Consider the following 15979-nt stretch of genomic DNA (forward strand, 5'->3'; position numbering starts at 1 on the left):
AACAAGGCGAATATCGGATCATACAAAAGTAAAATCAAACGGTTTCGGTAAATTGCAAAGTTACATATGTACATATATACAATATATAAAAATTTTAGCATAGCTGATAGTGAATTTAATAATGCAATAAGCAATGATAGCTATATAAAATAATGAGGCTATATATTTTTTGTAATACAAGTATACTTGATCTGCTCATTGATTAGACAAGTCATCTGCCTGTACATGCATTTCATTTTCAACCTTCGGGCTCATGTTCGAGACCCTAACATATTGTCCATATAATGTCTACTGCTAATAAAATAAAGTAGAGGCTAGCACATACCTACATACTTATACATACATAGCTAGCACGAAATCAGGAAATGATTTTTTAATGTAGGCAGAATTTTGTTTTTGAATTATACACAAAAGCACTAAAGCAGGAAATAATCACAATAAGATAATTTTGAGCTACACATAAATTTTATTTAGTGAAAAAAAAGAAAACATGGAGTATCATGGAGTATATAGTAGTAGTATAGCAGGTTTTTTGTTGATAGTATTGAAGTTCATTTTTATAAGGATATGTGGTGCAACCTCTCACAAATTCATGTTTCAGCATAAACGATTATAATTAACGAATGACATTGTGGCACAGCCTACTTAATTTTTATTTGCAGTGGCGCTATCAGATTTTAGCTTCCCATCGTTTGTTAACGTTTGGCACCAGTTTAAAAGGTGTTTATTCAGAACTTAAAGAAAGGGACAACAAAACTTCTTTAATGCAGAATGAAGAATCTGATCTAAACAAATAAAATCCTATATGAATGATAATTTTTATTTAGCAATATAAGCTGGAAGTGAAATGTTGATAATGTAGTTGTGGCGTCTATGGTGGTAAATAGACTGAAGCGGTGTTGGCCGATATCGGAAAGTAGACGCTGCAGCACGTTCGGGCTTCATATTTCTGCTATTTAATTCTTGTTTAAAAGTATTTTATAACAAGTGGAAAAGCTAAAGACGAGTGCCCCGGCTTTAAAATACTCGGTAATTATGTGTGGAATAGTTTTATAAATTATATTTAATAAGAAAACAATAAAAAAATGTAATATAAAAAAATTTTGATCGGCAAATTAGTGGGTAAGTATGATTGCAGAGTAAAGTTAAGCCACAACAGCAGAAACAACAACAGCTGCTGGCAGAGATTACATTTATGACTATAACTTGTTTTAAAATGGGAAGTCATTAAAAGCGGGGGATTGGGGGGAAGGACACAAGCTTTAAGATACACTTGCGCTATGTGCACATATAAAACATCTATCTGGAAAATATAGTCTCTGAGATCTAGGTGCTTATACGGACGGACAGATCACGAATATATATACTGTGTGTGTTTGAGTCTACCGCGCATCCTTCTGCCTGTTACATTTTTCACTTTGTGCAAACCTCATATACTCCTGCACCGTTCCGGTACAGTGTATAAAAAGAATACCCGGTTCACTTTAAATTTGAAATTTCTTCTTCTCTTAAGCAATTTTTAATTGGCTTTTTTTAATGTCTTAAATTTTATGGACTACTCAGAAACAAGTTTAGTAGTGCCATGTCATGATGATCCTTTTGAAAATCAAAGGCGTCGTTGTTTTTACAATCAATGTAACACTTTTAGTTCGAAATGCTCAGTAAGAAGTACAAATTCTGAAACTCTCTGTTTACATATTCAGGAACTGCATGGTAAGTAATAAAAAAGTAATGTGTAAACAATGCGCCCCCATATATGTAAGTTACCGTACTTTTTAGCACACAGTCACAGCTACTCGCATATACTTATTTCCTTGTGACTCCATCTGATCCATGTCGCACAAATTCGATCCGTATCCCCGCCTCCCGACGCTGGACATATACAGCGATGAGGAGGGCTGCAGCGATGATTCCCTTTGCAATACAGCGCTGAAAACTCACGATCCTGAAAAACTGTATAGGGCGCTGTGGCAAACGGCCGTGCTTTACCCCCGGTTAGAGGATGAGACTCCGCCTAGGAGCTTCTACGAGGTGCTCGAGAATGATGACATCGAGTTCCATTGCTCGAATTGTGGCAAAATGCTCATAAGCATGAGCACTCAAACGATGGAGCGCTGCCTGTTAGATCAATGCAACGACTCTACCCAGACTGAAAGTGTGATGGGGTCCACCAGTACTCTTACATCCCCACGAGTCCTCTCACATGACGCGGAGCCCATACTCCAACTGCAACGAGGCACAGTTGAAAACTTAAACAGCAACCCCAGCTCCAGCGCCAGCCGCAGTGCAAGACGCCGCCGAATGTACAAAATGTGGTCCCTGGTGAAGACTATAATGGTGTTGTCATCGATGCTTCAGTGCGCATATACACTTTACAGTGTCGGCCGCACACTGCTCCTGAATCGTATGTTGGCACCCAATCCCATGGTGCCAATCTTGCCGCCGCCCTCGTTCAGCCCGTGGAATTATCTAGTGGGAAAAATGTACGAGCTTACAGTCAGTGCGGGCAGAAAACTGCACATCATCTAGGAAGGTGTCTGGTCTGTCTCCAATACGCTCCCGTTTCCAGAGAAAGAGGCGTGTTCGCAGTGTGCTTTGCGATAGTTCTCCAGGGCTGTTTCTTATTTTTAAACATGTGCGCTATTTTTAAGCTCCGGCAATTCTATTTACGCTGTCCGTGTTTATGGACAGATAGTGCGACTCGTCTACGGACTAGCTCGTATAACGTTCGATTTTTGCTAAGTTGACTTAGCTAAGTATAAATATGTTCTATTTGTTCAACACATACACGTGCACTGCAGATTGTCAAGAGTTTCAAATCAAGAACAACAACAACAACAACAACAGCTACAGCTACAGCAACAACAAAATTGTCTTCGAGGTACATTAAGATTTAATTGGGTTCCGAGCAGAGAGTGTGAGCAAATCGATGATTATACCATATATATTTCCCGCTGGTCTTGCGCTCACAATTCAGTTCATTTTAGTTCAGTAATGCGTCCAAGTAAATATAACCAACTGCATGTAATCTTTTTTGTGTTTGCAGCCAAATAAATGCAACTGTATATCTACTATATGTTTTGTAAATACTCGCATGTACATATCTCCATTCAAATTCTGCGAGGAGTACAATGGCCCACTAAAATCTGCTGAGTGACTTATCAGTTTGTATCAGCTATAAAATTTCCTATATTTGCTCGTCTCAGCCTTTGTTCTTATTGTTGTGGCATTCGTGAAATCTGCGTCCACATCCTATATGTAATAAGTATGAGTAATCAGCTGGACTTGTGATTTACACTTGCCTATTCGTGTACGAGTCCCATTGACTAAGAATGCCTGTTCCTTTGAAAACCAAGACTACTTTAAGTAATTTCTGTAGTCAAGTTTATTGTACAAGCAACCAATGAGTATATTGATTTAATTAGTTATTCACACACATTACCAATAAACAGTTTGTATAAAGTCCAAAAAATATATGTAAATGAATTACAAAATACATCAGACTTGTTAAAAATTAACTGACGAGACTAATAAACTTTCTCATAACGAGCTATTATGATGTATCTATTTGAAAAAAAATATAATATTATATGTACTTGTATATTATTAAAAGAATAAATTAAAGTGCTATCTTAGCCAACGGTTACTGTCTTTTAAAATTCGCGTACTGACTGCGCGTGGTGTTGAAAATTTTCCACTTCATAGATTTGGAACACAGAGAATTTTGTTATGTTCATATTGATTCGAATTGAATATGGGTCGTGCGTTTCAATGCACACGGAAATACAGATATGTATGCAAGAGTATACGTATATTGCTTCTCATAGTTTAATTGTGTATGACGTGGATCAGAAATACATTTGGTGGTAGCTCAACCAGACAAGCTCCATTTGGTTGCATTGTCAATCAAATGTCTGTGGCAGCAAGGCCCTGTCTGCTTGCTTGTCCTTCCTTCTATCTTTAGGTAGATGTGTGGGTGTGGGTGTGCGTGTGCGTGTGTGTTCGTGTTTGTGTGTAACGAACGATAAAATCAACTTGACATGCGTATCTACAATACACACAATCGCAATCCACATGCAAAACTAATGTGCATGCAAATTAGCTGACAAAAGTGAACAATTTCCAAGTGCAAAAAATGTAAGCTCAACCAATCATTGTTTTTTCACAACTCACAGCACTCAACGCTATACTCCTTCAGTACTTGCTTAGCTGTCATGTTCGTGTTGTGTTTCGCACGCACACACACACACTGTTGGCAGCAAGCCAAACGCTTTTCAGCCGCCCACACAGATCCGCCTAAAAGTAGACTTTAACATTTTTGCAAAAGTTTCTACTTAAGGTAGAACGATGTGTTGGTTGAGAGGAGAAAACAAATAAGTATTATTATTTCATCACAATTTATTTGTTTTACTTATTATTATAAATTTGCATTCCGTTTTAAAAACCTATTTTACATTTCACTTTCATTTTTCTACGTGCTAAAGAGTAATAACAGTTTTTAAAAAGCAAACCGGACTAATTATTAAACATTAATTCACGCTACGTGTTCAGTTAGCTTAAAGTTTAAATGGTTAAACAAAATGTGCATCTCCAACAAAAATATGCGAATTCCAATACAAAAAACGCACCCTCTCAGAATTTATATTTCTTATTTGCATGTAGTTCGCATACATTTTCAACATATTTGTAAAATAAACCATTGGGAAGACGCGACGCAACATTAATGCTCCAACTCCAATCCTACTTCACCCGGGCTATGTATTTTATGAAAGCTTGGATCACAAGGGAAATGACGGATGGTCGCACAAGCATTTGCCCGCTGCTGTCAGCGTTGCTCCGGCTTTTTTCTCACATTAAACACAACGTCAATCTTTGTAATTGAACCAATGTTTGCTGTGCAGTTGACATGTTTCTTGTATTTTTTAGACGAGTCCAATGATGGTAGTCCTGCTGTAAACAAGAACGGCACAGCAAAATGAAGAGAATACAAGGAAACGCCGCAAGTTATGGGTAAACACACATTCCTTCTACGCCACTCTTCTCTTTTCCCCACTGCCTATTGTATTGCCTTGCATTTATTTTTTATATGTTGTTTTTCTGCGGGAATGTTAACTCTTTTCGAAATTGTAATACCTTATTTAGACAGAGCTGAAGCATTCGCAGCCATTTTTATTGCTTTCTAGAATATCACATAGAAAACTGAAATGGTTGTTCTCTTACTTTTGTGTAAGTTATTCATAAAATACATCAATTTATTTTATATTTTTTTCAAAACATTATTATTTACAAGCGACAAAAATGTGGAAAACATTAAACTCCATTTGATACAGGCCCTGGCCATTGCAAATTAAATAATATTTCTATAGACATTTTGATGTCAGTAATTATTATTATTATTTTTTTTTTTTCAAATATTTTTTGCATCTCTTGCAAATTGTGAATTCATATGGAAAACTAATTAACCTCTTTGTTTGTTGGTTTTATGCCATTGTCATCATGATGCTGGCTCGACAATTTATTGGCGTAGTCCCATCTAGATCTATTTGACATGCACTTGTCCACTGTGCCGCACTGCAGGCGCACATTAATTTTTCAGTCTGGGTCAAGCAATGAACTTTGTTACAGAGTCCGGGGGCGGCTCGAGGCCCAGCACAGAGAGCACCTGTTGAGGCTGATGCTGAAACGCCATGTTTGTTGCCCCGTCCCTGCTATGCGACGCTTGTTATTGTTGTAGGCAATCATGTGTGGATGTGTGGGTGTGGGTGTGGGCGCGATGCATTGTTGATGCTGCGCCATTGTTGGCTCGTTGTTGGCTGTTGCCGCACTAATTATGCACGGCTAATGAAAACGCTGCGCGTTCAAGTGGCAAGCATGTATACGAGCATGTTGGCAGCGGCAGAAGATGGGAGGGCAGGGCTACTGTGTTTCTTTGGCAGGCACAGGGAACATCGAAACGTAACTGGCTTCTGAAATACTACGTATACCAGGTTGGTGCTTTTACTTTTTAGTTCCACTTCCTGCGACTCGTGCAGCACTTGCCACGTCAACCGAGACTGGCGGCCGCACACAGAAAAAAAAAGACAACACCAATTAAAAAATGGAGCTTTAAATGTTTGCCTATTTTTGCAATTTTTAAATAATATTCTTCAATGAAATCCTAGAAATTCTATTATTAAGTATTAGCTCTAAAACCGATCTCTAACGAAAACATTTTAAAATTCGCAATACCGTCTGGCAAATTAAGGACTAATTCTGTACAAGTATAATAGTTAATCATTTTTAATGACAAGATGAGAATTCCCAAATATCTCAACCGGTAGTCAATACTAGAATAGTTGTTTGACTTTCTTCAGTCTTGTGCAAGCCCGACTCTGACATTCAATCTTGTTTTTTTTTCTTTTCAAAGGACGATTTTGGTAACATTTTTCGCCAAGTGCAACGACAGAAGCAAAGGCAAAAAAGCACGTGGCTTGTCTCGTGCCAAGCGCGCCAATTTCTGTGCATGTGTGTGAGGAGAAGTGTGTCTGTATAAGTGGCAGTTGCTTTGTATTTTAGTTATATCGATGCACAGCGACGTTTGCATGCATACATTTACATTTACATACATACATATGTACATGCATAACTATGTACGTATGTATGTACATATATAGTGTGTTCCTACATGCCCCCATCATTCCTTCAGTCCTCACGCCGTCGTCTTTTCAGCAGTTTGCCTGATGACTTACTTACCCTTGCACTTTTCACAGTTTTACGAAATGGCACGTGGCCGATCCTTTGGCTTTTACACTGCACTGTCTCTGTGTGCAGGTCATGGACACTGCCGGTCGATTTTCACAGCGCGCCTGCTTTCCCGCTTGCCCACAACCAAATTAGCCGCCACGTAATTAATATTAAAGTTTGCAGCAATTAGTGCTGACGCAGTATCGCCTCAGATAATACTATATAAGCTACTACAACGCTTAACTCAATTTTGTCACGCACGCACGTGAGCGTGAAATGGAAGCGAATACGTCAGACTCAAATTTTGTTTTGGTTTTTAAATTCGCATCCGCATCAGCGAACCGCGATTCGCGACCCGCAACCGGCGCGCAAAGAGCGCGGGCTCAAAATCAAATGAAATCGTGAGATGCCGCCGTGTCGGGCACATTGCCAGAGGCCGACAAATGGCGGAACGGACAGACAAGCGGACAAACGGTTACTCGCCCGGTCGGAACAGGCAGGCGCACATGGACGACGACAATAACGACTGTCGCCGTCGCAGTGTCCGTGGCATTTGCGCAACAGCCACCTGAGGAATTCCCTACGTATTCATTGCTCTTGTTTGGTGGGTCTTGGTGGTCGTTCTAGCTGCTGCTTGAAAAGCTTTTCCCTCCGGCTGTAGGAGCCTGCTCACAGCTTTTGCCATGCGCTTTTGTGGAGCTGTTGTCTCGGCTAAAAGCTTGGCTTAATTCTACCAAAAGCTGACTCTAACGCACTTTTATGAAATAGAAGAACATTTTTCAATTCGCTTCAACCAATTTCCGCAGCACATTTTCAAATCAGAAGGCGACAGATGACCATTGATGAACAATTTCTAAAAAGATTAATATGTTTTCTAATAAAATGCATAAAAAAAATACAAAAATACAAAAAAAAAAGTTATCTTAAACTGCAGAGAAGCTATATATCTACAACAAAAACATTACCCCTCCAAGGTAATGGAGCCAAAAATAATACAAACTACTTACATACCTACATATGTATGTATGTATCTTGTCTACTATGTCCGCACTATTTGTTCTATTCATGTCTAGGGTCACCATTTGTGACCCACACCATCGTACATGACAGCAATATTCTCGACAATTTAGTTCCAATACAGCAACATGATATAATGATATGACTTGGTCAGTCTCGACATACTTGTATATATATATATGAATGAGCAGCGGTGCGATAGGTACGAATACGATTTGGATTCATGTTTTGCTGATTAAAATGCACAAAACAAAATACAAGTATATGTACATACATACTAAAAAAAGTCGAATGTTGTCTAAATAATTGCTCAACTGTATTTAGCGAAAAATATACCGATCCTAGCATACATACTTGTATAGTACATAGTACAATAATACATACAAATGTATGTATATAATACAATAAAACTTAAAATTGCTTCGACAAATATCCAGTCAATTACTCGACATTCCTGTGCTTATATTTATAATGGCTACAATAATAGATATCAGCTGCTATTCTATGTTAGTAGTTATAAACTACAAAAATAGTTGGTTCATTTATTAATTACATGCATCACATTTAATTGCAAAAGCTTTTTTAATAATTTTTCCATTTAATTGTGTTTGTGTTGGGCCGTGTCACAAACGATTTTCAAATGGGTGAGCATGCCCGTTTTTGAAGATATAGACCATTAAAGTCTAAAGTAAAGAGTGTACGAATAATTGTTGGTTACACTGTATGTATGTATATATGTATGTATGTATGCATACATAGATATACCTATGACATGTGTTCAGCAAACATACATGCGTGTACTTGTATACGGACTTTCATTGCTATACCCGATTTTTCTATGAAGGTACATTCCAATTCCAAAAAATAAAATAAACTCGTCCTTTCTCGGACCTAGGAGAATCTGGTTATTCTAGCTTTTATAGTTTCTGAGATCCTTGCGTTCATCTAGACGGACGGACAGACGGACGGACGGACATGTCTAGATCGATTTCTCTCGTCATGCTGATTCAGAATATATATACTTTACAATAAAGGGTCGGAGATGCTTCCTTCTGCATGTTACATACTTTGCACAAACCTAATATACCCTTTTTACCCTACGGGTACAGGGTATAAAAAGTTGCGGAAGGCTATTTTACTTGATTTTTATTATTTATTGAATATATTTTTTTTTTATTTTTTAAGTTTGTGATAGCAAATCGACCTTCAATTTTAGGTCGTAACAGACAGTAATTTACAATAACAGCACACCAAACTTAACAAAGTTTTAAACAGACAAAGTATATCTACTTTTATGTAGTTAGAAGAGGTATAGAACAATAAACTCTTTGACAGGTATGAATTAATTATTTGAATTAATTTCATTTGTTGCTATAAATCATTAAATGCAATTCTGGTTGGTGGGCGGGGTGCTGCAATCGTGATGTCTTACAGCTTCTGTAGCAGAATGGAGGAGGCGCCACCACCACCATTGCAAATGGAAGCGCAGCCCAACTCGCCTTTCTTCAATGCATGGGACAGATGGGCGACCAAACGAGCACCGGACATACCAATGGGATGGCCAACGGAGACAGCTCCACCATGAATATTCACCTTAGCTGGATCTATATCCAAAGTGCGTATATTAGCCAACACGACTAGCGAGAAGGCTTCATTGATCTCCCACATGGCCACGTCCTGCTTGTTAACGCCGGCACGTGCCAACAGCTTTGGCACAGCCAGAGCGGGGGCAATTGGAAAATCAATGGGATCTGTCTCTGCATCCTGGTAAGCAACAATGCGCGCCAATGGCTTCAGTCCTGCACGCTGAGCACCCTCCGAAGTCATGAGCACCACAGCTGAACCGCCATCGTTCAAGGTAGAGGCATTGCCGGCTGTCACGGTGCCGTTCTCGCGCTGAAAAACGGTAGCCAGCTGTCCAAATTTTTCAAAGTTGACGCGCTTGTATTCCTCATCCTCGGTAATGGTGAGCTCGGGCTTGCGCTTCTGCTGTATCTTAACGGGCGCAATTTCCTCGTCAAAAACTTTATCAGCCCAGGCCTTGGCCGAACGCTTGTACGACTCAATGGCAAAGGCATCCTGATCCTGTCGCGAAATCTGCAACTTCTTAGCCACGCTTTCTGCACAGTTGCCCATGTGGAACTTGTTATAAACATCCCACAGACCATCGAACACGATGCCGTCAATGAGATTGACGCCACCATAGGGCGTGGCACCGCGCTTCAAATAGTACGGCACATTAGACATGGATTCCATGCCACCAGCCACTACCACATCGGCCTGGCCTAAAGCAAGCGACTGGGCACCTAGCATGATCGCTTTCATGCCAGATGAGCAAACCTTGTTCACAGTCGTGCAGCACACGCTAGTGGGCAGACCAGCAAAGATTGCGGCCTGTCGAGCAGGTGCTTGGCCCAAACCTGCAGAGACCACATTTCCCATGATCACTTCGTTCACATCACCCTTGCCAATGCCCGCCCGTTGGATTGCCGCCTCAATGGCTGTGGCGCCCAACTGTGTTGCCGACAATGGGGCGAGTTGACTCTGGAAACTGCCGATAGGTGTGCGGGCTGCGGACACAACAACAACATCGTTAAACTTTGAGCTGTAGGCGCGAGTGGCCTGAGCGCACAGGGTACGCGTGGCTTGTAGCAGATTTGTGGCCATGTTGCACGTATCCCTTAATGACTGCCAAATTGATATCGACTAGTCCGACAAAGAACAGACAGATTTCCTCAAATCTTACGATCGCGATGGGATTGTGATTCCAACTAGAATAATTGAAGGCATGGCGAAAAACCTGTTGCATACTTGCGTAATATTCGCTGTGAGCAGCTGTTCTCTATCAGTGTTGGTAAGCGCTGGAGAGTGGCATTACGCCTAATTCAAATATCAACTGTGAGTTACAATCGAACTGCAGACGATTCATTCAGTTCAGAAATCTTAAACTGATAAGCAAATCTCATACAGATATCAGGAATATTAACTGGGAGACATTTATGGTATTTGTCTTAAATATTTGAAGCTAACAGTACATCTTCAATATTTCAGCTACGTTGGTGATATCCTGACAGAAGAACTTTGTTGATTAGTACAGTAATCACACAACATGAGCGACTTACTTTTAATTGGCACATTAGGGTTTATTACAAATTGCACACTTATAAAATATTAATACAAATAAAATAAGTAATTAATGTTTGTATGTAAAAAAAACCAAAAAAAAAAGCGAATATTTTGGAACTTATTCCACATCACAACTTCGGCACTTATATAGTATGTACATATGCACGTATCTTAGTATGTATTGTATATGTATATTTATGTTTTTGCATTTAGATGAGCATTTGTTCGCGCGTTGCCATCAGTTGTTGTTTCTGCTGCCCAATTACAAGTGAACGACGCATGCGACTGCGCTGCAGTGTGGAGTTGCGCTCGCGCACCGACTGGCGTAAATGTTGCCGCTGCCGGGCACCACTGGTGGCCCCATTTGAGGCATCCTTTTCGGCTGCGTTCATAGCTGCGAGCAAATCGAAGGCGGCGCGTTTCTGCTCCTTGGTCCAAATATTGGCCAATTGCTGATGTTGTGATTGTTGTTGCTGCTGCTGTTGTGGTGCCATTTTGACCGCCAAGGGCGGACGTGGGACTCTCACCTGCTGTGGAGGCTGCATTTTATTGACAGTTGGCGCTTGGGCTGATTTGGCCAGTGCTGGCTTCCCCGCCCTACTCAGCCCAAAGAGCGCGAGAATGGACTTGCGGCGAGTGGATGTGGACGATGCATGCCCAGAGTCGCCAGAGTCATCTGTGCTGCCCTTGCTGGAGACGCTTGTCTGCATGGGCTGCTGCGGCTGCGTTTGAATCGGAAGCGGAGGAACATTCTCAGTGCCATACTTTGTGAATTTCTGCGGCGACTGAAAAGTAACCTTCCGCAGCGTGCTGTTAGAGTTATTCTGCAAAGATTTGGGCGCTGGCAGCGTGGCCAAATTTAACTTGGCCACCGTCGGCGATGCCGACTCATTCAGCTCAATAGTGCAGTAGGTGTCATCATGACGGGCGACTGGCGGTCTGCGAGGTGGCACTGGCGGTGCCATGGCAGCTGTCTGGCATTGGCATGGTGTCGCCGTCTGGCGCAGCTTCTCCTGCAACTCTCGCTCCAGAGCTTGGACGCGTTGCTCTGACTTGAGCAGCTCACTGGATCGCGCTTGAAGCTCCGCGGCGCGCTGCTCCAGCAAAGATTCCTGAGCCCGTATAGCATGTAGTCGCATCTGAAGTACATCATCGAATACGTCCTGCGTCAGCAGCGCCGGACTGTGCCCCGTCTTTGGCTCCGACTTAGTGGGCAACGCTGGCTCCTCGCGCCTTATGCTCTCATACAGTGCAGGGTCAGATTTCTGGAGATGCTTGCCCGGAAAAATACGTCTCTTAGCCGAGTAGAAGAGCTCGTTACGTAGGTCGGGCGTAAACACTCCTGAAATGCTCAAACGCCGCTGGCCATAGCCCTCATTAAAACTATACTGTTCCGTGAACATGGTGCTGGACAGCTCTACGGAGCGAGCGGCCAGAGCCACGTCATCATCAAAGAGCTTTCCAGCCACTGCAGCATAGAAGTCCTGTTCGGCGGCCACTAGGTGTGGAAATTCACCACCTGGTTCGCTTATGTTGCGTACCACCAATGGATGCCGTGCAATTACCTCAATGCCGGGACGCTGCTCATGGTCCACAGCAAGCATGAAGGCAATAATATCCTGCAGATCTTTGCTATATACTGGCGGAATGTTGCTGAACTGTCCCTGCGCAATATTCGTCGATAGCTGCTCAAAGGCACGGCCCCGAAATGGCGGACGCAGTGCACACAGCTCGTAGATAAGACAGCCAACGGCCCAGACATCGCTCTTGCGATCGTACTGCCTCCCCTTGACCAGTTCCGGACTCATATAGTGCGGCGTACCAACAAAGGAGGCTGCAAAACTCTGATCTCGACGCAGGACGCGTGCCAGTCCGAAGTCTCCCAGCTTTGCATTTCCCGAGGCGTCCAAAAAAATATTTGCCGGCTTAATATCTCTGTGCAGTATGGTTCCGACAGGTATACGGTTGTGGCACACCTGCAGGGCACGACAGAGCTGGAAGAGTACACGCCAAATGTAGCGCTCTTCAAAGCGTTGGCGCTGGGAACGCGCACGCTGAATTAACTGGGCCAGATCACCGCCGGCACAGCACTCCATCACAATGTATATGGATTTGGCCTCACGATTCACCAAGTGATGGTAATATTGCACAATGTTTGGATGCTGCAGCTGACGCAGCACGTTTATCTCCGAAATTAAGGACTCGCATTTATCCTCGTCCAATTCGTCATAGTTCATGCCCTTCCAGGCAAAGAGTTCGCCGGTACTCTTGTCGCGCACCTTGTAACAAGTGCCAAAGGCGCCATTGCCCATTACGGCCAGAACTTCATAGTCCTGAAGTGTTTTGTCCACAAATCTATTCATATCCACATCTATTGATTCGATTACGTCTTTCTGAATTTTGCCAACATCCCTATCCGAGCTCATCGCGTTGCTGGAAACCACAAAGGTGGGCTCAGGGGGGAAGACAACTAGCTCGCTTGACCACTTTTCTCGAGGTCTATATGTTTGTATTACTGTTCACTTCAAGTGCCGAAAACTGACTGAGTAGCCCGTCCTGCAAACGGGTTTCGTCAGAGTCTTGTTTCACCCACAGTCAGTTAAGGGCTACCTGCGTCACAAACACACAAACAGACAAGTGCGCGTGCGCATGTGTGGGTGTCTGCTAAATCCAAGACTGAGCGAGAAGTTACGCATTTTAGGGTTTCGTGTGTTCTTAGAATTTGTAGGAGAGAGCTCATCGATTTTGGGTAGTGATTAGTTTGCTGCATGTACAAAACTACTGGAGTCTGGTTCTAAATCATTTATTTTTAAATTAAAAAGCGCACAAGTGAATCGAAGTGCTTAATATTTTATTTACTCCACTGAGTCGCCTTTCTAAAGCTAGCTAAAATCCAAAGCCATTTTATTTGGTGGAAGTATTGTGAGAGCAAAAAATTTCTTTTGCGTTCTGTAGCAAAATCACCAACTTTAACTCGAAAAACCACTTAAATATTTTAATTTTTGTTTGATTTTAAATGATATATAAATATATACATATAATTGTAGCTACAAAGTACAATCCCCAAAACATACATACATACATATATGCAACTTGTGACGTAGACAGCTAAATTCACAGAGAGTAAAAATATACCAGTATACTTGGTTTGTTAGTTACCGTTTATTCTGGCATCATGTTTTGCTCTCTCGTACCTACAGGCATGCTAGCAGCCTATCTCATTACTTTCCTAGAATGCTCGCACAGACACACGCATGCGTATACAAACAATTGTTAGCGGACGCTGACGCCGACGCACATTTGCTAAATCTCTGCTCTTGCAGCGGTCGCTATTGTGTTTGTTTGTGTGCGTGAGCACCTTTTTGCTGAGCAACGACTGTGTACAAAATAAAAACCGTTGGACATAATCAGCAACTTCTTTGGCACAGCACGCCCACCAGAAACAAAACTCCAACCAATTATTCACGCTTGACCCTCTTGGTTGACCATAGAAATGCATAAATAAATTAGTTTTGTTGCATTGGCATTTCAATTTGTTGCCCTCATTGTATGTTGCCCCATCCTGCAACATCTGTGTGTGTATAAGGCAAGCAAATGGATTATGTTACATCAGTGACAAAAGGAACGTCACATTTCACGTTCCATTTCAATTTATGTTCGAACATGTACATTTTATGTTCATATTATTGTATGTACATACATATGTATGTTCATGCATATATGGACGCGCATTGATTGCCTTTCCATTTCATTCAGCAAATCATGGGTTCGAAATTTCTGTAGTCACGGAAAAGTCCTGGCTATACCTGTTTGCGTGAAAACCAAAAAGTAAATTCCCGTCGGGTTGGCGAACAGGAACTGCACGTAAAAATATATGTATGTATAAACGGGCATGCGTGTGTATTTACGTATGAACACATGCATACCTACCTATGTACATACATACATATATGTATGTATGTAAAGCCGGCTTTCCAGAGGCAAACGTAGAAGTCGCCCTACTATGGTAATCGTAAATCTGTCCTTCGCACAGGTAACACAAATCCAGTCCAAAGCAGCTTATCGTTAGCCGCTGTGTTGATGGTTTTATGGTTTTTGTACAAACAATGAACGAAATCCTTCATAAATAAATCAAGGTATGTCTATGCAAACATACTGACAACCAAACGGGTATAGTACATACATATGTACATCTGTACATAAATACATACGAACGGACATAAAGCCCTATACTTGTTTAACCAACAACCGCATGTACATACATACAAATATACAGTTTAAGCTGGTAGTCTAAATAATGCTGCTAGTGCCGTTTCCAGCCAAATTTCACATTGCCATTTAGCAGTTTATTTTTAAACGACAGTGAGATAATAAACACCTCGGGCTCTTATTTCGTATTTAACATTTAGTGTTATTCATGACTAAATCACCACGAGGGTGCCTGGTCTTCGCTACCCGCAGGCCGGCCATAGAGTGCACTTTTGTCGCGGAACATAGTCATACGCTCCGTCTCCTTTAGGTCCAGAAAATGACCAATGGCGAGACCCAAGAGTGGCAAGGCTGCCCAAAGTGCCTTCTTATCCAGACCGAGCACCATCTTGAGTGGATATGGATTGTGTGGGGTGGGTTGTCTTCTAACTTTGACTTTTTAGCTCTGCGTTGCGTGCCAACTCCTGCTGCTGGCGTTTCCAATTGCGCGTGTGGGACCAATCGGCGTATATGGATCCGGCTGCAACGGTTGGAAAGAATATCACTGCACCGTACTTTCGTGCCAGTTGTGCGACAATGCTACTGCCCATATGTGGGAATGAGGATGAACTGTAAACAAAAGACAGACCGACAGAATACAGTGTGTTAGCAATGAAGGCGATTACGTAATGCAAATACAATAAACAGCACTGCAATTATTCTTTATGAGGACACAGCATTGGTCAAATTTCTTACTCAAGTGCACGTTTGCGCCAAAATTGTAATACTAAAAACTAAATATATTCCTTCACCTCAATTTGCCAATTGTTAGAATATTTTTGGACAAACAGGAACTTACGCTGTACGCTACGCTGATCAGCTGTCAGTCTCAATAACAACAATCGTAATCGGTCTTGCAGCTATG

At 41.7% G+C, this 15979-nt stretch overlaps 4 protein-coding genes and 1 pseudogene across 5 annotated transcripts; 1 reads left to right on the forward strand and 4 right to left on the reverse strand.

The window, feature by feature from the left end:
* Window positions 1-1657: 1657 nt before the first annotated feature.
* LOC115628917 lies at window positions 1658-3074 on the forward strand. The gene is made up of 2 exons (XM_030525180.1): window positions 1658-1713; window positions 1780-3074. The coding sequence occupies exon 2, from the start codon at window positions 1834-1836 to the stop codon at window positions 2527-2529; it is 696 nt and encodes a 231-aa protein (XP_030381040.1). The 5' UTR covers window positions 1658-1713; window positions 1780-1833; the 3' UTR covers window positions 2530-3074.
* Window positions 3075-8881: 5807 nt separating this feature from the next.
* LOC115628840 lies at window positions 8882-10530 on the reverse strand (annotated as a pseudogene).
* A 508-nt stretch (window positions 10531-11038) lies between these two features.
* LOC115628896 (G2-specific protein kinase nimA) lies at window positions 11039-13376 on the reverse strand. The gene has a single exon (XM_030525155.1). It carries the CDS (start codon window positions 13290-13292, stop codon window positions 11076-11078), a length of 2217 nt encoding a protein of 738 aa, XP_030381015.1. The 5' UTR covers window positions 13293-13376; the 3' UTR covers window positions 11039-11075.
* Window positions 13377-15178: 1802 nt separating this feature from the next.
* LOC115628874 lies at window positions 15179-15489 on the reverse strand. Its single transcript, XM_030525128.1, has one exon. The coding sequence runs from the start codon at window positions 15461-15463 to the stop codon at window positions 15293-15295; it is 171 nt and encodes a 56-aa protein (XP_030380988.1). The 5' UTR covers window positions 15464-15489; the 3' UTR covers window positions 15179-15292.
* Window positions 15473-15968, reverse strand: LOC115628875. Of its 2 annotated transcripts, none has more exons than XM_030525129.1 (2): window positions 15914-15968; window positions 15473-15684 (listed from the first exon to the last, which is right to left on the reverse strand). In XM_030525129.1, exon 2 carries the CDS (start codon window positions 15663-15665, stop codon window positions 15501-15503), a length of 165 nt encoding a protein of 54 aa, XP_030380989.1. In that variant the 5' UTR covers window positions 15666-15684; window positions 15914-15968; the 3' UTR covers window positions 15473-15500. The 2 variants fall into 2 exon arrangements, with proteins under 2 accessions (XP_030380989.1, XP_030380990.1); XM_030525130.1 differs by lacking the exon at window positions 15914-15968 and adding an exon at window positions 15811-15898.
* Between the last annotated feature and the right edge of the window lie 11 nt (window positions 15969-15979).

Source organism: Scaptodrosophila lebanonensis, unplaced genomic scaffold, assembly GCF_003285725.1.
Source record: "Scaptodrosophila lebanonensis strain 11010-0011.00,11010-0021.00 unplaced genomic scaffold, SlebRS2 tig00000129-arrow-arrow-pilon, whole genome shotgun sequence".
Classification (NCBI taxonomy): Eukaryota; Metazoa; Arthropoda; class Insecta; order Diptera; family Drosophilidae; genus Scaptodrosophila; species Scaptodrosophila lebanonensis.

Excerpts from the sequence above, each read along its gene's own strand:
- LOC115628917 (XM_030525180.1), top strand. The coding sequence starts at position 1,834 with ATGTCGCACAAATTCGATCCGTATCCCCGCCTCCCGACGCTGGACATA.
- LOC115628896 (XM_030525155.1), bottom strand. The coding sequence starts at position 13,292 with ATGAGCTCGGATAGGGATGTTGGCAAAATTCAGAAAGACGTAATCGAA.
- LOC115628874 (XM_030525128.1), bottom strand. The coding sequence starts at position 15,463 with ATGGTGCTCGGTCTGGATAAGAAGGCACTTTGGGCAGCCTTGCCACTC.
- LOC115628875 (XM_030525129.1), bottom strand. The coding sequence starts at position 15,665 with ATGGGCAGTAGCATTGTCGCACAACTGGCACGAAAGTACGGTGCAGTG.